Genomic DNA, 23,528 nt, shown 5'->3' with positions numbered 1-23,528 from the left:
AAAAATACAACAAAAAAGTATGTGAATATGAAATATCAAATCAAAGACAAAGCAAAATTAATTCAAGACAACAAATTATTATAAAGGAAACATCAACAAAAGTGCCTTTGAGAATAAATAGGTTCTCAAGATGACTTTGTAAAGTTCGCTTCATGATAGCTACTTATAAGTTCAGTGTGTGTGTGTGTGTGTGTGTGTGTGTGTATGTGTGTGTGTGTGTTTTATTGTGAAAGTTGTGATAGGAAACAGTAGACAGTGTGACACCGTGAGTGCTTGACACTGGTCCAGTAGTTTCCCAGACTAACTACCCATCAGCAGACCGCTGTTCAAACAGGAGACATGGGACCGTGGAGTCACCACAACTCTAACCAGGAGTAGGAAGTCGTTTTCGAGCTGAAGACGTTGACCGGAGCTTCTGCTTTTCCCACTTGCATTTCTAATTTCTACCCATTAAAGGACCGGAAGAGAAACAAGTTAAATGACAACTGAAGTTATCCGAGCTTTTTTGATACCTTGGGCAAAGTGCCACACCTTCGCTTAGCGCAACAGGTAGGTAGAAACAACATTAGCTTTCTCTGCTGCTCTCTGTGTCCCGCTTACATGAACACACCGCTCTGACTGCACCTGAAACAGCATTAAAAGTGTGGAAAGCGATACGTTATTGAACCTGTGTTAAACCAGCTTCACGGCAGCAGCAGGTGAACACTGAGCAGCCATATGGCGAGTGGCCGCTTCAAACAATACAACAACTTCAGGATGTTACACAGAACAAGGCAGCTACAGGAATAATGTATGTTTGTTGAAGAGCTGCCGCAGCACATGATAATATTGTAAAGAGCGTTAATTGTGAGCTAATGTTTGAGTAGCCTTGACTAAATGTAAAGCACTGATAATAGAGATGTGAGCCTACACCTGTTGCGCATAATGACTATGAAGAAATTCATAAATAAAATACATATTGTATGTACTTTATATGGGCAGGTATGAGCGCCCCGAGGAAACAAAAGCAAGGTTTCTACATGTTTATAATTCCTTTTTAATGGTTTTAATATGTTATTGTTTCATTTAACTGTTCTTTTGTATATTTCCCAACATCCTGCTCAAAATTCAGGTTGGAAAATAAATTTAGATAGTAAAAGTCAAGAAACGTCAATGTAAAAAGTCTAAAAAATACTTGAATCAAGCTATAAAATACTTAAAACTATGTGAGGTTTTAATTGTAGAATAAGGCTGTAACTAAAGATTACTTTCATTTTATTATCATTTATCGTCATTTAATGTTGATTATTTTCCGAATGAATCCATTTTGTCTATTAAGTGGTAAATGCAGTTTCCTAGATCCCAAGGTGACATATTCAAACTATGTTTTGTCTAATCAGCAGTCCAGCGCCCACAGATATTCAATTTACACTGATGTGAAACAAAGACAAGCAGGAAATAGTCACATTTAAAAAGCTCGTACCAGTAAATGTATGACAGTTGTGTTTAAAAAGTGACTTTAGATTAGATTAGATTAGATTCAACTTTATTGAATGACTTAAATGATTAATGGATTGTTAGTTGCCGTTTTATTTGATTCTGCACATACTATAGTTATATTACTGACATTCATTTGTACTTCACATTTTGTATATTGTTTTGTGTATTTATACTTGTAGCCTACTATCAGCACCCCACTGACCTACTGTTCGTTCTGTACGTTCATTTATCTTTATGTATCTGGTTAAATGTTAAACTCTGTTGTGTCGCACTGATGTGTGCAATGACAGTAAAGTTGAATTCAGTCCAATATAACTTTCAGTCAACTAAACGGTTAATTGATGAATTGCTTCAGCCCTAGAAGTGTGTAAACTAAACCATAAAGTCCTCAAAGTCACAGAAATAATACTGAGGACATGAGCTCAATGGTCCTACAGCTGTGTACATGACGAGTGTACGAGTAAAAACAACACACTCCGTAATGTTTCAATGCGTCTCTCACACCGTGCTGTAAATGTGACCCTGCATGGGAACCAAGCTGAAACTTTCCATCACAAACTGAGCACACTGCACATGGGCAGGTGAAGTTAATGAGTGAATGGAGGCTGTTATTGGGGACATTTGTTCTTTGTTGGGATGGAGTGAGAGAGAAGGAGGAGGGGGGAGGAGGGGTCTCGCCTGAGTTAACCAGAGCTCAGGTACACGGCCTTGGGCTTTGTTTGCACATCTAACATGTAGCCTCACTGCACCCTGGGTCACTTAAAGCGACATGCAAACTTGTGTCATGTCTGCCTTCAGTCGTACAGTCTTAAACATGATGTTTACAGCCATGTACCAGCTGCTGCCATACATCAATGTATCTCTTAAAACTCCATCATCTGCTCTCTGACCTGCTTTTTAGCTCCGGTCAGGCGAGATTTAAGAGATCATGACAGTTGATTTACACTGAATACTAAGCTATGGTTAGCTTAACCCATTTTCATGCCTTTAGACGCAGACTCCACCCATGTCGCAGCTTATTAGACGAAACAAGCCATTAAAATTGGATGCAAATACTATTTGCCCAAGCTCTAGTTTGCTTTGCAACAGGGCTGCTGCTGCTGCTGGATGACTACACCTGAAACAGGATGTAAACATGAGACCCGGCTCTGTGCTGTTGTTTTCATCATGGTGTGGAAAACAGATTGTACACAGTGTTATTCTGAAGGATGTATTGTGTAATTGTAGGCAAACCCTGTGTCTTTACTTATTCATAAAGCAATTTATAAAGTAAAGACACACACTAGTTTTCCTTTCTTTTCAACAAAATATACAATATCAAAATGATAATTATTAATTTGATAATTTCTTTAGTAAAATAACAAAAGTTTTCTTGTCGCAGTTACAGAAATATAAAGAGCTACTTGCTTTTCTCCATTTCATATTCTTATAAAGCAGTTTTGTTATTGTGAAGAACATGAGTCATTATTTTTAACAATTATTTGATAGGATGGTCAATTAGGAAAAAAAAAACATGTGACAGCAGGTCGTCACTATTTTCTGACATTTTACAGATTTAATAATTGATTAATTATCAGGAAAAAATATATTTTCCAATGTTTATCTGACAAAATAATCAATTTGAAAACTATTTTCTGACATTTCATAGACCTAATGATTAAGTGACTAGAAGAAAGAATTATAGACAGGTTAATCCATAGAGAAAATAATCATTATATGCAGCCTTTAAGCAGATTAATAACCCGTGAAAATGGGAAGTAAATTCATAATACAGAAGAGATACAGAAACAGTTATTATTATTGATTTATCTGCAACTACTTTGATAATGGATTAATAGCTACAGTTGTTTGATCAAGCAATATCTTCTCTGGTTCCAGCCTCTCAGATGTTGAGCTTTGCTCCCTCTCTGTGTTTTATATTATTTGTAATTTAATATAATTGGGCTCTGGAGTGTTGGTCACACAGATTTCTGTTTATGTAATGATAGCCGGCAGGTTAAAGATCAACTTGAAGATGTAATTTACCCTCCTTTTTTTATATTTGCCACTGCATCACAGGCTCCGAATCATTTAAAAGTGCGCTCTTCTGACTCAGGTTTGTTTACTTGCTGAAGTACAATTCGTGGCTCCTGGGTCAGGAGGATCCGCAGGAGGAAAACAGCAGCAGGTCTGTTTGCAGTGAGAGAGAGAGGGAGAGACAGAGAGAGAGAGAGAGAGAGGGGTGGGGAGTGCTATTGATAAGTGTGGGCTGTGGGGTAATAGAGAGGAGACAGGACTTGTTTTCATCACACTGCTGCCCAAGGCCATCTTGAAAAGAGATGTTTGGACACAGCACATCATATTACACACACACACACACACACACACACACACAAACAGACATAAACACACACACCCACACACACAGTTATCTTTATGGTATCATCTGAAATCAGACGAAGTATTTTGACATTTCAGACACTTATTAGAGCAAATGATCGATAGCTTGTTACGTAATTGGATTATGACTTTATATAAATCAGTCACCGTGGCAGTTCACCATGGATACACTTGTCTAACCACATCGGGCTTATTCAAGGTCGGCTCATCAAGCACGAGTGTCAAACGGTCAAACCAGAAGTTGTAGAAACTTTTATTTCTGTCTAATGACACACGTTCAACAGTAGCTCACACCTCTTTGTGCGAGCCGTAAAAAGTTACACAATGACGTCACTCAGATGAACAGCCTGAGCTCTTTCATTGGAAGCCTTATCAGGTGCGGAGGGTTATCTCAGCCACTGTATATGCAGGTTATTAAAAAGGTGGATAAAGCATTGGGTGAGACAGCATCATTTTTTCTGTAACTGCCACGACTTTAAAAGTGTGTGTTGACATTTCAGCTGGAGTTTAAAAGCCTCAGAGCTGATAAGAGGCCTAAATTGACCACCTTATCGAATAATAATACCGAGGGTCACCGCGGTTGCTGATGAGTACATAGAAATTCTGTCAATAATTGCTTTGTTTCCCGTTTTTACTTTGGGGGCTGCCTTTATGTTCATGAACATACTGAATGTGAGATAACAGCCAGTTTCAGCTTGATGAAAAGGTTGTAGATCAAGTTGAATTCAGCAACAGAGGGAAAAAGATAGGTTAGACAAACAAAGCTTAAGACCTTATTTGTCATGCAGATGACATTAAGAAATCATTAATCAGTCTCACAGTAAGACAGGAATAGTTAATTCCGCCTTAAAGGTGAAGGGTGTTTGGATGTTAGATGGAAAAATAAGTTCTTGGTACATTTTGTGTCTGGAAAGTTTGATGGACAACGGAGGATCCGCAGAATGTCTTGCTATCATTAGGCCTTTTAGGGCTGGTATTGATCACTGCTTTAATGTCATTGGTATCGGCTGATCTGAAACTGATCACTGATTGGTTCCTGTTCTCAAACGTCTTTGCAGCTACGTCACAGAGATATCATTTGACTGTCTTTCTACTCTTAGTTAAATAAAAAGTCAGAAAACTGCCCTCTCCTTGACCAACAGCCAAAACCTCAACAACATTCATTTATATTTATCATAGAAAACTAAGAAACCACAGTAATATTCAAAATTAAAAAGGAATAACAAGTTTTTGGCATTTTTTTTGTTCAGAAAGTTACTTAAATAATTATAAAAAATGTTGCCAACAATTTTCTGTTAATTAACTTTAGTGTTTCTGCCCTATACCTAATAAATTATGAGTCATAATGTGTCGGGCAGTCAATCAATCATCTACCAAAATCATCTTCCTGGCCGGTATGGCTTTCAGAGCAGATTGAACGATCAGGTGATGAAATGGCTGCTTCTCTCACACACACACCTGCTGAAACTGCCAAACAGGAGTCAACATTTCAGTCACAGTTGTCACCATCAGTCCATCTTATGACAGTGACGCAGCTCCACACCTCCCCCACCTCCACTCCCACTGTGACCTGCAGCTTTTGTGTTTGCAAAAAATAAAAAAGAAGAAGAATCTGCTGTTCAAATTTAGTTTGCTCTGACTCAGTGTCTACGGCGATGTAGTGAAAGCAGCAGTACATTTCCTTACAGTACAGACATACAAAACTATGATACGTCTAAAGACATTTTAACAAATGGTAACAGTGGTAGGTCAGTGTAGGGCTGCAAGTTATAGGCTAATTATTTCTTATCACTGATTAACCTGCAGCTCATTTTCTCTAACAATGGACTAATCATTTCATTTAAAGAATCTCTTTAAGTGGTTTGTTTTGTCCGACAACAGTTTAAAACACAAAGATATCAATATTCAAGTTAAGCCTTCTCAATGTAGTTTTACATCTCCTTTTTCGGGCCTTTCTCTGGAGCGCTAGCAACAACGGGTCGGGGAGCCAATCAGAAGAGATTGCTCTGAGCCTTTTCTTTTGATTTGCTAACTATTTTCTGAGAGATCAAATAAAAATATAGCAGATTTCAGGGAAATCAAATCCTGTCCAGGTGGGCCGCTGCGGGGGGCACAGCTGAGGGTGGTGACTGTTTTTGTGACATCACAAAGTTTCAGAAGTCCTGGCGGCTCGTTTTAAGACACAGACTTTGAATATAGGCTATGTGCATTTGGTCCGTGCATTGCACACTCTGATACTTTCACAGTATTTAATAGCACCTAGACTCACTTTATAACCAAAAAAGACATGGGCATCTCACTTTATACGATATTAGACCTTTAAAGCGATTTTGCAGCAAATCCTTGGATTTGAGAAGCTGGAACCAGTGAAGGTTTAACTGATAAACAACTTCAAATTTTTATATTGAAAATGAAAATTGTTGCCAACTTATTTTGTTTTGATCCATTAATCCTGTTGGGTCTAAATTGGTCTTTGATTTTAATTTGTTTTCCTCTGTCTTTATACTCCACATTTATAGTTGTTGAAGAGTTAATTCCAGTTTATTGCCTGATCGATCAGAGCATCCCTTGCTCTAAGCAGTGTTGTGAGTGTGGATGGTTATTTCTAAAAACGTTGCCTACGTTAGGGGAATTAATCATGAAGTGTACAGATAGGCAAATCAGAACTTGTTCAGTTCTGATGTGACAAAACATGCTGTAGATGGAGGAAAAAGATAAAAAACAAGAAACAGAAAAAACAGACAGAGCAAGATGAATGTCAGACCAGTTAGCCCACTTTTCCATCACCACACCCTTCACATGTCACCCACATGAACCTGATCTCCTTTCTCACTCCCCCTTCATACACAAAACACACACACACACACACACTGGCCAAGCCTGGAGTAGCTGTCAATTATAAATTATGACTTTATACTATAACACACAGCTTACATAAGCCGACCTTTTCAGAGATCTATCAGGTGACTGGGCTATGGAGCAACGGCAACATGTTGTCTGTGAAAGACTCGACGTCTTTGTTGAAAAGTTCACTGGAGACCCTCCAGAGCAGCGTTCATATCTACACCTGAGGCAACAGCTCTCAAAAATGTGCCTTCAATTACTGTCAGCAGATAGGAGAACAGAAGATTTAATGATCTATTAGCAAGCCTGTAATGGTATTCAGTGTTCTTGTCCCTAAACATCGTTAACCTGTATTTGGCTTCATAATGTTGGTATGTGCAGTGTTTAGACCAGCAACTCAAACCCACAGTTATACAGTAACGGCTGTAGATGGATTGCAGTCGTCCGCAACAAAAACAACTGGTTATCAGATATGTGAGACGGAGGGAAGACAAAATCTTTAAGGAGGCGACAGTGTTTATGTGTTTTGAGGTGGTGTGAGAGGCGGGAGATCAAATCATGACTGACTCTCACAGTTTGAAATACCTACACTTAACTACACTGTTTATGTATCGCCATGACGAGTTTACGTCTTCTTCTCTAATCGTCTGTTGGACACAGATTAAGCACACTTTTTGGAAATAGGTCTATTTCCTTTCTGTTCCTTGTGCTAACAAATATCTTATGAAATTTTTTATCTCTTCTGACTGATGAAGAATGAAAAACATCACGGGTAGCAGATTATATCAGCCGCCGCCGTTTAATAATATCATATTGTGGAATGGCTGAAATGACACTTTTGTCTGTTCTCTGGTTAACGTGCTCTCTGTGAGCCCGTGTCTGTGCTCATCCAAAGATCATTCATGGGTGAAACTTCATTTTGTAACACCGCTCCACTATTTTAGGTTGACGATGCGTCTTTGTCGTTCAAAAAGACTGACAGGGTGGCGACCGCTCTCTAAAGAAAATTGCCAAGCTGATAGTGTTGCATCAATTTCAGGAGATGTCCTTAGTTAAACAATCGTGCGTAATTAAGGCTGAGCCACGGCTTGTAAAAAACATGGTGTAAAAGTAAGTAGACTGTTCCTGTTATTGCAACATGCCAGATACGTTTAATCAGCATTTTTTTATCTCTCAATGCTCGTCTCATTTGCAGGTTACATGCACAAGTTATGAACTAAATTAAACCACCTTTTAAAACTGTCGTTGGACAAATGCAGTGTTTCACAGTGAAGGAAGCCAGTCTCACCAAATGCAATGAACTCCTCTGCTAAAGAAATTGTTACATTTTTATGAAATATAACAATATAATTTATGTATAATATAATTCCCAATAGCCGTGTATCCTTTTTAAGAAAACCATTCTGCAGTTTCACTAAAAATAAAAATGATCTGGTCTTTAAAAATGTAATCGTCTTATCCACTGAGGATTGTAGTTACCTACCATCCTTCAAAATAAGATGCCATACATATAGGATATACGATATCTTCTAATTTTGTCTTTATTTCAAAGAATACAGTCACTTTCTCAATATTACCATCCATTGTGGAGCAGAAACCTGTAAAATCAATTTCAACTGGACACTTTCCATTGGAAGAATTATTTTAATCCTTATCTTTCTGGATGAAATTTTCCACCCACAGCAATCGTTCAGAAAGGTCCCCTGACTGCCAGATCCACGGGTATCCCCTGGATTTCAATCCAGTCCACATTTAGAGGACACTGTACAGCAATCTCTGTTTTTATTGCACCTGTTTCTCCAAGATGAAATGTTTCAATTTCCTCTGAAGAAAACTCAGAAAGCGAAAAAAAAAAAAAAAAAGGGAGCCGGGCCAAGCTGCCAGGGCTGAAATATCTCTCCCCTTCAGTAATCGTCCTATGATCTTCCCTATCATAAAAAACAGGAGCAATATATGATATATTGAACGACAGACGGAGCAGATAAAAAACTATTATTGCCAGCCAACAATGGCCAATATCTGAATGAATGATAGTCATTTGACGCACTGATTGAATCCTTGATCTCATTCTGACTTTGGAAAGTCTCCAGGGGAACAACATGATTGGTCATTTGGATGTTCTAATGTGAATCTCAGTCATATGCTGCTGCTTGCTGTAAAATCCGTGGGAGGCTTCACAGGCGGAGAGAAAATGCTCATTACTGGCAGGTTTGCATGGCTCTCACTTTGTCATGGAAAGGTATGCGCGTTGGTACCACTCTTGCCTCCTTTAACCTCGTCATATCCAAATTATGACATGTCATGCGCATTCGTGAATATCAAAGTTTTAATGTAGCTCCATTAAAACTTTTTATTTGCGTCCTTAGAATGAAAAGAACCAGGTTTGGGTCCCAATCCAGTTGCACTCAACCAGGTTGGGTCTGAAAGACTCCGGTACGGGCGGAGTTGCGGAACGTGTAAGATGCACTTTACCCAAGACTAATCTCTAAACACATAGTAGTGATGGGGATTAATGGCGTGCAGTTCCTTGGCTTTCCCACTTCTCCATGTGTACTGTATCTATAGCTATTTACTCTGCAAACACAGTGTGGCAAAGATGACAGCTGCAAGTAGACACACTGGAGCCAGAACATATATCAGCCTGCCTTGTTAGTCATGTTTGTCTTGTCATTTTCTTCAGGCAGATTTCTTGGGAGTTGTCTTTGACTTTTAGTTCTAATGTCACTAAGTTATCAGTACAGTGATGTAACAAGCTAGTTACTCACGGGCCCCTTGTAGCTCGGAGGGCTGTTGCTAGCTGCGCAGGCTAAGATGGCACTGTGTCATCTCTGGCCTGCAGGACTAGTTCCCCTCTGACTGTGAGCTGTTTCTGCTGACCAGCAGCAGGACGATTAGCCTGGGGCAGGTAACACCACAATCACATTGTCAGCACTCAGTCAACCCAGAGCCAGTTTTTGCCTTGCAAATTTGCAACCGAGCTCCATTCCGATGCAAACCAGCTTTTTCCGACTCAGCCAGTCATTAGTCAGCTTGTCTGACGTGTGCGTCCTTCGCTGGGTGTTAGATGTCAGCCAAAACACACCAGAGAATGCACATGCGCCTTACATCTCTTCTTTCATGTGAAACATTTAATTAAACCAATTTCTATCCTGCAGTTTTGTTTTAAATATATTTCCCATGAAATACTGACTTGAAACTTAATACTTGCTTTATAGGAAGTTAAAACTGTTTGGCAGGTTTAGCCTGTTAAGATAAAACTGTGACATCAGCTAAGAGCTGGGTAAATATGCAGCACTGACTAAAAAGGTACATGATTTCTGAACTCCAGGAAGGTTTTCATAACAACATGCACGTAATTCCACTATGAAGACCACAGCTTTACGTAACTTGCATCATAATTATCAACTTCTCAGGATACAGATTCATATCACACACTTATGTTGTGCTGGGGGGAAAAAAGGTTGAGCTATAATTCTTAATGTATAAAAAGAGTTTGCTGTTCATTTGTTCTGTCACAAATTATCCGCTTCATGGCTATGTCCAGTACTGAACTGAAACTTCCCACTTTCAGCTTTTCCAAAGTTCATTAAATTCCCATGATTTGACACGAGAGGGAAAGTCATGAGATCGACTTCAGGGCTAGATATTTTTGAAAAGGTTGTGTTGTGCTGTCTTCTCTTTGACTCTTGTTGGTTCATACTGATGTAGATATTTTTTATAGTGTTATCAGCCTCATATGGCCAAACGACATTTTACAAATACTAAAAAAAAATAATTTGCAAGAGAAATTAATGGTTGTGCAGACATACTGCCCACAGCTTATGTAGACAAATAGGTTTGTTTTTTTTTTGTTTTTTTTGACCATATTTCAAGACTATAGAATGACACTAGAGCTAGGTAGTCGATTAATTTATTGGTTGATCAACAGAACATCTACCTGTTACAATTCTGATAATAGTAAACATGCCAAAAATGGGTTCCAGCTTCTCAAATGTGAATTGTTTCAGCTTTTCTAAAACTTTAATAGCTTGTCCATTGCAAAACAAGCAGTTTCAGCCATCGCTTTGCCGCTGCGGCTGAAACCAAAACAATGAATTGAAAGACGCTAAAAAGCTCTGTAATGTCAACAGAAACTAGAGTCAGGTGATATTTATCTGTGGGTTCATGACTGCGAGTAAACTCCTTCACCTTACACATAGTCATTTGAGCCATTGTTACTGTAATATAAATATTGACACAGGAGGATCTAAATTTGTTCAGTAATTAAAACATAATTGAAATACGTCTACAACTCTCATATTACTATTTGATCTTTTCATTTTAAAGAAAATGTGGAGTGAGTCATTTAACTTTATTACTCCACTGTCACAACACTTAATAATCCATGTTCTGTCACAGTGTTTTTATCTGAAGTGCCAGGAAGGAAATAAACCTATTCATATTCATAATTAATTCAAAGCCGGTCCGTCAGAGACAGTTATGTCAAAGGGTTTAGGACCATTTATTGCAACAAACAGATACGCAGTTGTTTGGCAGAGGAGGCGCTGAGCTTCAGGATGCTCCCCAAACGAGTCTGAGCCGCCTGCAAGACTCTGAGGCAAGTGCATTAAAAACACCCCCAAGGGTCCGGAGAGCAGAGAGCAGCAGACGCATATCGCTGAGACGTGGAATATACATAATGCAGAAGGCAAGAGATGCCGCTGCACAACAAGAAAACAGGAAGAAGCTGATGGTGATGGAGGGAGAATCCAGTGGGGCGATCAGGGGATTGAGAGTTGGAGCTTGTCAGATGATTATTGACCTGCTCGAATGTGACTAGTAACTGTAAAAGTCCGCTGATAGTGTCCTCGGCGCTCGGCCCCCGGACTCCATTAATGTGATAGTTCCCGATGCCCGCTGGGAAATTACCTCCTCTCTTGCTCCCCTCCTGGAAGATAAGGGACACTTCAGGTGGGTGGCTGCTCTGCAGAGCAACAGTGTGTGAAACAGGGTCCTCTATTTAAAGCTCAGCCTGTTGAACCACTTGGGCCTCTCCGCCGCCCTGGATCGCACTCGGCGTGGTATACACCTCTTGGATTTTTTCACAAGTAGCTGTGAACATGTTGGCGGTCCCTCTGAAAGTGTAGTTGTGGGAATTGTTTCAGCCAGGTTACTGTCAAGCCCACCTGAAAACACAAGAGATAGTTTTTATGAAGAGAGCAGAGGGCACTCAGGGACAAGAGGATGCTAGTGTGAGGTTTGTTCTGTGTGTGTTTTAGCTGACTAAACTCACCTCTGGATCTTTTTATGTCACGGCGCACAGCAGCAGACCTGTAGAGGGATAATTAGACGTCTTGGGATAGCAAAGTCAGGCTTTGTTGCTTACTGTCTTTCATGCAAAAGAAAAAAAAAGGTGACCCAAACTGTGATGATTAGATTAGATTAGATTAGATTGATAGCCGAGTTTGTGAGGCAGCTGTAATATCACATATCTCAGCAGGTCCTCGTCAGATCTGTGTTTTAAATCGATGCTAACACTAGGAGTACACACCGAGCGTTTTTATTGGTCCCACGTGCATTTTTCAACCCAATCCCCCCCTGGCAAAGCCCACCTGGACTTTTTAGCTCATTCCCTCCAGGACTTTGTACAAAGATATATGAAGTCCCAGAGCATAACTAAAGCTTCTTACATCATAGTTGCCTGGCCTCACTGCAGCTTGAAAATGTTCAGGGCTAATAGATACAAAGTGGTTGATGAAAACAAATGATTGCAGGAGCTACGGCATATTCATTTTGTCTGGAGGTAGTCCATATCTGCGCCATAGAGATTAACTGTCCTCCACAAAGATGAAAAACAGTCAAGTCAGCCACACTGCTGCAGAGGATGATATGATTTTAGATTATTGCACAAAGCAGGGTTCAAAATTTGTAAGCTTTGATTATGTCGGCAGTTCAATACAACAGAATTAAATATGCACATCCATCTTCAATTAGAGCAAAAGGTCGGATTGCAAAGTGACACTCAACAAGCTCAGAAGATTGTACTAAAGTTAGTATATTCCTATATTCATTTTTAATTTTAAAGTAATTTTTTTTGGACATTCATGCCTTTAATGGGATAGGGACAGTGAGAAATAGACAGGAAAACTAGGGGGGAAGGAGAGGGGATGACCTGCAGCGAAGGGCGGCTGCAGTGAGGACTGAACCATGGTATGTTCTACCAGGTGAACCAGCAGGGCGCCCCGAAACCATGTATTTATGACTCATTTTTACATTTACATCCTCAGCAGGAACAAATGGGCTTGGGGAAGGCAAGTCAGAAAGTCCTTGGAGAATCGTGTGTGTGCTCGTCTTGCTGTTCTCATGGGTTTTGTTGACAGGAAGAAAAACGACGACTAATGCCAGACTTATGATTTTAATGAAGTCTCGCTGTTTGTTATTTGATTTCATCTGAAGACACGGCATTTGTAATGAGGTGTCGCTGCACTCAAAATGTCATGATGTGGCGCACAATTTGCGTGACACTAATGAACATGACATTATGCTCTCAGTCAGGACTATAATTCGTCGTCTGTTGACAAGGCGTATGAATGCCAGTCATCCAGATATGTTTTCCATCCACACGTTGCAGTTTCCAAGCTGATTCTTAAGTCGATGTTGTTCAAAGATTCAACTCAAGGAAAAGTAAAGGCCTACAGGGTCAGAGAGGTAAGGTTAAAACTAGAAACTGTTTTGTCTCGTGGGCACATATCCTTGCTTTTATTCCACAAAGAGATACTGTGTCCTCTACCTCTGTTGCTCTCTTTCTCCTTCGCTCGCAGACAAAACCCATTCAAGACTCAGTGATTAATTATTTACCCAGGCAATGAAATGCCAAAGCCTAGAGAAACACACCACCAGGAAAGAAAAGGTCACTCCAGTTCTGCACATAGATACACACTCTTCAATACGCGGTCACACACAACAGTGATGGATGGCAATAACATCTTTATCGGTGCTTCGGGCAGACAGAGTTTTCATCCTCGTGTCCAAACACCGTTGAGACCAAGGGCAAAGCAAAAACTTGACTGATGAGGTGAAATCTTCAAGAGAGCCCTGAAAAAGCCCTCATTTAAAAACCACTCACATGTCAGGGGTGGTGAACCGTCCGATCAATAGCAGTCTCAGACTCTGTCAAAGTGTATGTGTATCATTGTACAGACCGATGGCGGTGGAGCTAACTGTAACCTTTCCTTGATGAGTGAGCTCAGACACTGACGGGAGAATGTCATCCGCTGGAAACAACTTGTGCATGTTTTTAAAGTAAAGTTTTGTCACAGTAGAGTTTGTCTGTGCTGTTTATTCAAAGGGTGTTTGCGTGATTAAAGTTTAATTGCTTTGTTAATGTCCCTCCACAGCTCCTCCACACAACTGGCCAAATGGGGTGCCGATGCTGTAGGATGATAAAAAGGTAAGATGTCTGACTCTCCCTCTCGCCTCTGGTGAATATTGTTAGGACATGATGGAACAATGACTTGTTTCCAGTGATTTAAAGGATCGATTCACTGAAATTACCACAACAAAAAGAAAAATCCTAGCAACGTCTAGTTTGGAGCTATACCACATGTCCAGTCAAGGAATGTGGAGTTGAATGGTTTTTCATTTATGGTGCTCACAATATAGAAAAAGATACACCAATAGAAACTGGTGAACGGGTAGTTTTCCCATCTTGTGATCAGGTTAGTCAGGAGACAGTGGCCTAAACAAAAGCCACACACATTAAATATATAGCATGTGCTGTGTGAAATAGATATTTCACACTTTCCCCCTGAAGGTTAATATTTTAGGACATAGATGTAAATAATGTTATTTGAGATGTTCTTTTTTTCAACTCAGAGGGTTAGGGTGTTCACTATAAAACACTTGGATGGTAAAGATTAATAGCATCTTGAAATGACAGGTAAATGAAAAAATAAAACAAGAATAGAAAATTACTGGTTCAGTAGCTTTACATATATATAACATACAGTTTGGCAGTAAGAAAGTAGAACCAACTTCACCCTGAGTTGATGTGCAGCTTTCATTTTTGTCTCTTTGTTGAATCTCGTGATATTTAACTTTTTTCAGCAGCGTGGTCAGTGATATTACCATTATCCTATTCCTTAATATGTATTGAGAGCTAATTAGCAAGTGTTAGCATGTGAACATGCTAAATTAAGATGGTGAACATTGCACTGGCCACACATCAGCATGTTAGCATTGTCATTGTGAGGCTGTTAGCAGGCTGCATAAGTGCAGCCTCACAGAGCTGCTAGCATGGCTTGTTATTTAATTAATTGCTTAAAAACAGATCAATTATTTATTCATAATAAGTATTTAAATCGTTTAAAAAAATGTTTCTTGTCATTCTGATTAATCAACTAATATTTTCAGCGCTAATTCAGTGTTAGCTGCTCTGTAGCTTAACTATGTGGTTTGTTTGTCTCTCACTATTCTTGTATTAATTTTAGAAACATTGCAACATTTGTTTGCCTTAAACTGCTGAACATAAAACTACAAAGTCCGCCTCCTCGGTAACAACCTCTCACTGTAGATTTCCTTATCTGTATGTTAGTGCCAATTCAAATGTCTTCTTGGTCACATAATGATTTTTTGTCTTGTTTCATGCAGATAGTGAGAGGTCCATTTATAATATGTCTGCACTCAGCCTCACGTGGGCTCTTTGTACAAACTGTGAGTCAATATGCCAATAGCCATCACCCTTGGTTACTGTATTTCCTTGCAGGACTGTCTATTCATTAAAGGCCTACAAGACGTCGTTGTCAGGGCTCGACATCACTGTGCTTTTTGAGGTGAACGAGGAGACAGAACAGGGCCGGGAAACGAGATTTTGATTGCAGATTAATGAAAGCGCATGCTGAGATTCACATACCAGAGTTGTAATCCCCCTCCACACCGTTTTTTTTTTTTTTTTTTCCATGTCAAAGACACATGTGAATGCTTGTGACACACACACACATACCTCCCTAATTGTCTGGAGTGTCACATTTCTGGGCTTAGCGGTGTTTGGGGTTTGGCAGGGTGGGCCTGTAGGTTACTGGGTCAACAGTACGGCCTCAGTGTCAGCAACAACCCTGCAGCAAACTGGTCACTGTAGGTGTGACAATCCTATGCTAATCTCTTATTTTGTTAGATAGATAAGGCTTGGTTTTACTTTTAAAATAATCTATGGGAATAGGGGCAACTGACAAGTTTAAGGGATCGCTTGGAAAGTGCATGTAAAAACAGCCAAGAGAGTTTTTTTAGGTTGTTGCTCAAATCTATATCATTTTTATCATTTACACTTTAAACCAACTTGGATTTCATCTGGTGTTCCTTCCATTACATACACAGCCTCAAGTTATTTCAAATAAAAAATTGCAATATGGCGCAATGCAATTTCCCACTGTTCCTACAGGTATTTCAATAAAGAGACTTAACTAGGGGCTGTGCCTCTATATGTGCAGGTGTCTAAATCAGCACTTTTAAAAGACGTAGGATACAAAATCATTATAAATTCTTTGTCTGAGAGCATCATGTGTACTTCAGCAGTAGCCACACATTGCACATCACAGCTTCACACCTTTTTTTGCTCCTGCAAGGTGGAAGTTTCCATCCAATTAAAACGACAATTTGCCTTGCATGGGGGAAAAAAAAAAAAACATTAGGATGTTCACCACAGGTCTAATGGTGTTGGTGGCATAAAATCCATATGCACCACTGCACCCTGCATTGTATTTTAGAACAGATATAATCAGCTTAAATCCTAAGTGAGTTGGTATTGTTGTCACATACTGCAGGTGTGTGCGTTACCAGTGAAGAAATGTTTCCTGATACCTTAATCGCAATCTGACTTAACATCACATCAGCTAACCAGCATCTTGTTTGGTGTGTCATCTCAGTTCAAACATATGCAAAAGGATGGCTTCTTCCAGGATGGAGGTGCTTCCTTAAAAAAAAAAACTCTTTAGCATAAACAAAACCTCACAGAAAGGGAATCCCAACAGAGAGAGGACAACAGGGACTCCTCAGAAGCAACTACAACAACTTATATGCAAAGCTGCTCCTTTGCTATTAAAATCTGAGCTTCATGCTGGAGAGTTGCTGCTGCTCTCTTTCTGTGTGACTTTTAATGCCAGGGGAGATTTGCATCAGCTGTTTGATTTAAGTCTGATAACCAGATGAACACTCAGAGAAACCACAGTCTTCGTTACATAGCTGTGAAATTGGTCTTTTTTTAATTCAGTGTACTCAACAATGAAGACATTTTGTCTGTCTGGTTTGTCTCTGTCCAGTTCACCAAAAAAGAAAAACAGAATCACAGCAACAAGTTGTCGATTTGTTTGGGTCTGCTCCTTGAAAATAGCTTGGAGATGGCCTCCTGTCGTTGATGAAAATACAGTTTCATTTTCTCACACAGCTTTTGTCCAGCTTTATGAATTATTGCTCCTCTTTTTTTTTTCTTCTGGCAAAACACCTTCTGTGTCTCTCGCTTTTCTGAAAGCAAGCCTCAGATTTCACCTTGGCAGCCGGGACACAGTGGCGGCGCTGCCCAGGAGCAAGAGAAATGGAAAACATTCATTTTCTCAGCTTTCCACTGTGAAGGGAGATGCAGGGTGAGAAGAGAGGTGCTTAAGTCAGAGGGTGACCGTGTGTGTGTGTGTGTGTGTGTGTGTGTGTGTTCGCTTATGACGATAAATGCGTGGGCAGGTGAAGTTTGCATGTGTCTGCTAACCACGAGGGAAGAAAGAAGCCTGTTACTGAATCGATCAATATATTAGAAAGTTATCTTCTCGATTCCCTGGACTTATGTTCTTGTTAAGTTCATGAATACTAAATAGTGTGAAGTAAAGCCAAAAGGGGGTGAGATAACAGAAAACAAGAGTGAAGAGGACAACTTGAGAAAGAAGAAGGAGGAGGGGGAGGAGGGGGTGGGAGGGAGGGAGTGAGACAATAGATGGAAAAAAGCTCGAGGGAAAGCGCTCAAATCAAGGAGAAGTCAAGTGCAAAGGGATAGTAGATTAGAGAGCTGCAACTACATTATAGTGACGCTGAAGGAGAGATGAGGAGGAGGTTGTTTTGAAGGGGGAGAGGCACCTGGAGAGGTGATGAGATGGAGGGAGCTCTGCTGGGGTTACAGGCTAGCAGGGTGGAGGAGAAAACAAATGAAAAGAAGAAAAGATGGTTGTGAAAAACACCAGGCTCTCGCAGCAGGTGATGTCTGACAGCCTGTTACACTGCCCACAAAATAAAGCCCCCCTGCCAACACTCCTGACACCCGTCTAGGTGTGTGTGAGAGCGAGCCGTCTTGTACTTCTACCCTTGTAAGAAAATCCTCCAAAATGGTGGCATCACACGATCATTACAGCCTTCAGGGGGCTATTTAAGGTTTAAAGCTTAAATGAGCATTAATTAGTCTCAGACCTTTATCGACCTCGACTACCCAACGAGGAATTGGGACAACATCGACAAATCTCAGGCAGAGCATGTGGCAGACGAGAGCAGGGATTCATCAGAGACGTCTGATGGAGTAGTGAACAGGAAATACATCACATCTATGCTAAATAATGCATCAGTGTTATTTGTCATTCACTTTGTCTGATTGAGAGAATACACTCTTATTATGCTGTTTTTTAGGTGAAAATATTCTCTGAGGCATTTGTCACTCATTTTAATGAGCTGATTAAGGTCCTCTGTCACGCTGGCATAACTAGGACTCATTATTTTCTGTAAAGACCTACAATAAAACACAATCTGAATTTATTGCTTTTTTTGTGACTGTGAATTTATCATTTATTTATTTATTTCACTGTCTGACTGTCTCACTGAACTTTTGTACATAATCAGCGGCTCGTTTGTGTTTCCTCTTGATTTTTCTTTGCTTCCCATTGCCAGAAGTATTTTCTGAGCTGTTCTTGTAACAAAAGGAAATTGTTTACTGTAATTTGGTGAACTGCATCTTCTTGCAGCAGAAAACATTTGAAGATCATTTGAGCATGTGGGGACATTAAATGCAGGTGAAAATCTATTTAAAGCAATATTTGGGTCTTTTTTTAGAAAAGATTTTAGCTTTAGCAATAATCTTGTATCATTAGCTTCCTCCTAGAAAAAAATAGCAACATGGCTATCAGCATCTTAATGAAGCATACTTCAAAGTAAGGTTCAACATTTTGTTAAATAGACTTATTTTCTTCCTTTTCAAGAATTAAATGAGTAGATTGATACCACGTTCATGTCTGTGCCTTAAGTATGAAGATAGAGCCTGGAGATGGTTAGCCTAGCTTAGTGGAAAGGCTTCAAACAGTAGTAGAACAGCTAAGCTAACACTGTTCAGCATGTACTTATTTACACATTGTATCTTGTTGTATCTCAGATTTTAGAAAGAGCCAAGCTAATGGTTTTACCATGCTTCCAGTCCTTAAGCTAAGCTAGGCTAATTACCTCTTGGCTCCAGCTCTGTTCTTAAAACACAGACTTAGAAATGTCATCCATCTTCTCAGCTAACTCTCAGTAAGAAATAAAGTGAGGGGAATTTTTTCTATTCCTTTAAATGCTACAACCTGTGTTTTTGTTCATTCTTTGTTTGCCAAGTTTCATTTTACTTTAGCTTTAGTTAGCTTCACTTTCCTTCATTCCTCATTACTTTCCAGCCTTGTTTGCTGTGACTTCCTGTCTGTTTGCTAGTACTTCCTGTGACTCGAAATAAGTGCTAGACAAATAAATCGGTATCGGAGTATATACCATTACGTAGCTTGTCCATCAGAGAATACTGACAAACTTTTACACTGTAAAATATCCTGTTGAATATGAATCTTGGTCATGATCTTTAAAAAAAAAACTAATGTGAAAATATCTGTATCAAAAGTATTGGGCTTTACTCAAAATGTGAATGAGCGTCGTTGAGAAACCGGTTTCAGGCTACTTGGAATTTCATTGGTGGGCAGCAAGAGTCAAAGGTCAAAAGCTACACTACTAATTTATATGTTATTAATGTTAGTATTTCAGGTTTATTGTCAGAGAAAGAGTAAGTGTAACCATGGAAGGTTCTGAGAAGTATAGCCTATAATACTACACACCTTTGTGCTTGTGTGTGTTGTGTGTCAGTGTCTGTTTCTGTCAGCTTCTGATTCATCCTTTTCACCTGCATGTCTTTTTTCCCTGCCGTTCTCTTTCCTCTCTGGAAGTTACCAGCACAAACAGAACAACATAGTAAAAGTAAAAGGCAGTATTTTTCAGTTTGAACCAGAGAGAGGAGTGAAGTCAAAGGCCTGCCTAAACCTCCACATCCTTGTTTCTCCCCTCCTTCCAACAACTCTCTGCATAATATAACTGACATTCACATGAGCAGTGCAAATATTACCACAGCTCCGGCTAGCTGTACTCTGTGTAAACATCAAAGTGCGTGTGTGCCTTAGCTGTAACGGTGGCATTTAGAAAGTTGCATCGACTGCACAGGGAAGAATGTTACTGTCAGTGTACAGTATGTGAGGGTGTTTATATCGATTGTCACGGGAACATCTGACTCCTGGAGCTCAGTCAGATAGACAGAAATAGTCCTCTCTCTCTGTCGCCTCACTGATCCAGGAAATGAAATGGTGAAGCTAAGTCAAGTGTAACTTTTAAAACTTAGAAATATATTGCAAATTCTTCTTTCATTGTATTCGGGTCTGTAGCAGTTTTGATTAAAAGTCATGTTTGTGTTGAAAGTAGTATTTAAAATAATAATTTATGTGAGATTATATTTTCTGAAATACCTACAGCTGCAACTGCTGATGGTTTTCATTATATCTAAGCTATAACATGTCAGAAAATGGTGAAATGCTTATGACTCTTTCCCTCTGTGACCTCTTCAAATTTGTGTTTTTGTCAAATCAATAATCCAAAACCCCAAAAAGTCTGACGCATTGCAGCTCTGTGAGTCTGTTCATCATTCTAATAGCTGAGGCGAATGAGATGATCAAAGTTTTGGACAAATCGAAATTGGGAAAAGAGTTGGGATCAGTAAAAGTTCATCTCAAGGGGGGCCATGAACATCTGTACAAAATGCCATAGCAGTCTAATCAATTGCTGTTGAGACATTTCACTCCAAATCCATAAATGTCAACTTCATGGTTGCACTAGAAGAAAGGTCGGAGAATCATCGAATTCAGTAGGATTCCTCCTCTGGGGACCTTGAATGTTACACAGAATTTCATATTTCAGTTTGGATTTTTTATTTCCCCTGTTCCCTAGTTAATGCAATCTCCAAACCTCCTTCATGGTTACATTTTGTGTGAAAAAATGTCCTCTGGGTGTTAAAAGTAGAGTAGCTGTCCCTTAATTTGTCAGCTTTTAATAGTAGATTTTTGTTGACCCAGCATAACATATCAGTACGGTGAAGAAAGGAGTGGAATATGGACTATGACAACATTATTAATGACTCTGTTGTTGATTCAAATGCGCCTGAGCCTTTATTTGTTTGTGCTGGCCACTATTTGAATACTTTTATAAGAGAATTTACACCCTGTCTGTCTGTCTGTCTGTCTGTCTGTCTGTCTCACAGCTACATCTACGACCCCTCAGTGGCTGTGGATGTGAGGAAGACTGACTCTGCAGGCAGCTCGCTCTACCAGCCCCACCACCTCTCAGGCGGGCCGCCCGGCAGTGACCCACTCAGCGGCCACAACAAGCAGAAGCAGGGCTTCCACAACCTGGGCTACAGCAAGTCCAACGACAGCACTCTTAAACTAGAGGTGGACAACAACCACGTCAACCACAGGCTGCATGCAGCACCTTCACCTGCAAAGGAGCTGCACCAGCAGGGGAGCGCACCGCCTGCAGAGGGGGATCTATACATCATCCAGCCAGAATCTCTGGGACCAAGATGGGTGATACAGGAAAAAACCCCAAGCCAGGTGCCAGTTTACCCCAATATACAGGAGTACGAGAACCAAAGAAGCTACGGTAAGCAGGAACACCGAGAGACAAGGAACGGGTGGGACAGCTCCATCACTGAGTGTGTGACTGGCAGAGAAAGCCTGTCAGCAGACGAGATTGAGATAGACGAGGGCGTGGGAGGGACGCCGGAATATCTGTGCGACACAGGGGACGAAGGGAGCATCCTGTCGGTGGACATCCACACCAGCACCACCAGCCTGTCCTCAGCCGACACCAGGGACGAGATTAGACTGCCAAAGACTCCAGAAGTTTCCACCGTGGAGAGCGGGATCTCGGTGACAAAGAGCGAGGACGAGGAGGAAGAGGAGGCGAGGAACGCGGATGAGGAGGTACAGAGCGTCACGGACTCGATGGTGGCCGAGGCTCTTGCTGCACTCGAAGCCGCCACTGCCGGGGAGGACTGTGAGTAACCGACCTCTGCGCTTTCTCTCGATTATCACCCAAAACCATTGACTTGGACTTGAATGCGACTTGACAGAGTGTTCAAAACCACCATGAAACTTTGCCACAGTTCTGAATAACACCTCCTGTGTTCTTTATCAAAGAACGTGGAACGAATGAAGGAAAACTCTGTTTACAAATTAAAAGAACAGATTTATTTTTGAACTTGAAGTCTTGGATATTTTTTTATTGTGGTCACACTGACAGAAGATAATGTCTGCCTTGTGAAAGAGGAAATGTTTCCAATGTTGCGAGGTTTGCATGAAGCCACAAATGAAGAGACATCAGTGTAGACTGTGAATACCGCCTGCTGCCATATCAGCCAGTTAGTCCTTTTGAATAGTGTATTTAACACTCCACAGTCCAGATAAGCCTGTATACGCTCATTCACTGCATTGCCATGTCCATACTGTGCTTGTATTAGTTAAGACACTACATGTTGCTTTTATCATATTTTGGAGCATAGCTGTGTAAATTGTTAGCCGACTTCCTTTGTTTATACACAGTCCTCGCTAAATCTTGCTATCTCTTCAGGAATCTCGCCCTTGTTGCACCGAGCAGGTGAAAGATGAAAGGTCACCAGATATGTTTTTCATATGCTACCCATGTTTTTGTTCCTATTTTATCTTCTCTTGTTATTTATAATATCTGCACTCACATCCTTTTTGATTTATTGTGAGAAGAAAGTGGGCGCTGCGAAAGTCCAGAGAAGAAGAACGTGAGGTAGGATACAGGAAACAGTCCTTATTTATAGCCTTTCCACTTGTGTGTCAGCATTGATTTCATCAGAATGAAACTGAATTAATATGATATGTAATTGGAAATGTAGAAATTAGTTTACACACTGTGCTTACATTATCAAACACATGTACACTCACAATTCTGAGTGATTGTTTTTGTCAATTAATGTATAATTTCCATGCACAATATTTGTGTAAGTCGATGTCATGTGATGAAATATCAGAGGATCTATGCACGTTTCAAATCCTGAGCAGGTTACCAAAGGATAAAATGGAAACTAGCCACCTGTTCTTTTCACTGATACCACCTAGTTTCTGCATTTTTTTCAACAATACCAGGTAAAGTCAAATCACTGTTGAATAAACCACAGAGGGGCCATCAATTCACCCCACTTGTTTGTTGTTTGTTTTCTGTTTAATAGGTCAGGTTTTGTGTTTCTAGTCCGGCCTATGACATTAGTTCAACTCGGAGGTTGCCTACGTGCCTAATAATGAACCAATTGAGGCTAGACGGTGAAGAGGAAATGACACATACGGCTTTTTTGAATGTGTTCAGTGTGTTGATGCAAAATAAGCTGTTCTCTCAATGAAGTTCTGAATTTGTTCCACTGCGACTCCCCTTTTCAAGTCAGTTTGCCTGCCAAATCATTTCTACTTATTATATATTTGTATTGTAAAATGAAGAAATGTACTTAAAAGTTGTAAACTGAG

The 23,528-nt window shown here is 40.2% G+C and overlaps 1 protein-coding gene across 1 annotated transcript; it reads left to right on the top strand.

Annotated features, from left to right (window-relative positions):
• Nucleotides 1-297: 297 nt before the first annotated feature.
• On the top strand, nucleotides 298-23,528 carry zgc:194930 (uncharacterized protein LOC557813 homolog). The gene is made up of 3 exons (XM_056369807.1): nucleotides 298-549; nucleotides 14,079-14,131; nucleotides 21,242-23,528. The coding sequence occupies exons 2-3, from the start codon at nucleotides 14,100-14,102 to the stop codon at nucleotides 22,044-22,046; spliced, it is 837 nt and encodes a 278-aa protein (XP_056225782.1). The 5' UTR covers nucleotides 298-549; nucleotides 14,079-14,099; the 3' UTR covers nucleotides 22,047-23,528.

The sequence above is a fragment of the Seriola aureovittata genome, chromosome 23 (genome assembly GCF_021018895.1).
Source record: "Seriola aureovittata isolate HTS-2021-v1 ecotype China chromosome 23, ASM2101889v1, whole genome shotgun sequence".
NCBI lineage: Eukaryota > Metazoa > Chordata > Actinopteri > Carangiformes > Carangidae > Seriola > Seriola aureovittata.
The sequence above is the reverse complement of the archived record's forward strand: the minus strand, read 5'-3'. Positions and strand labels throughout refer to the sequence as shown.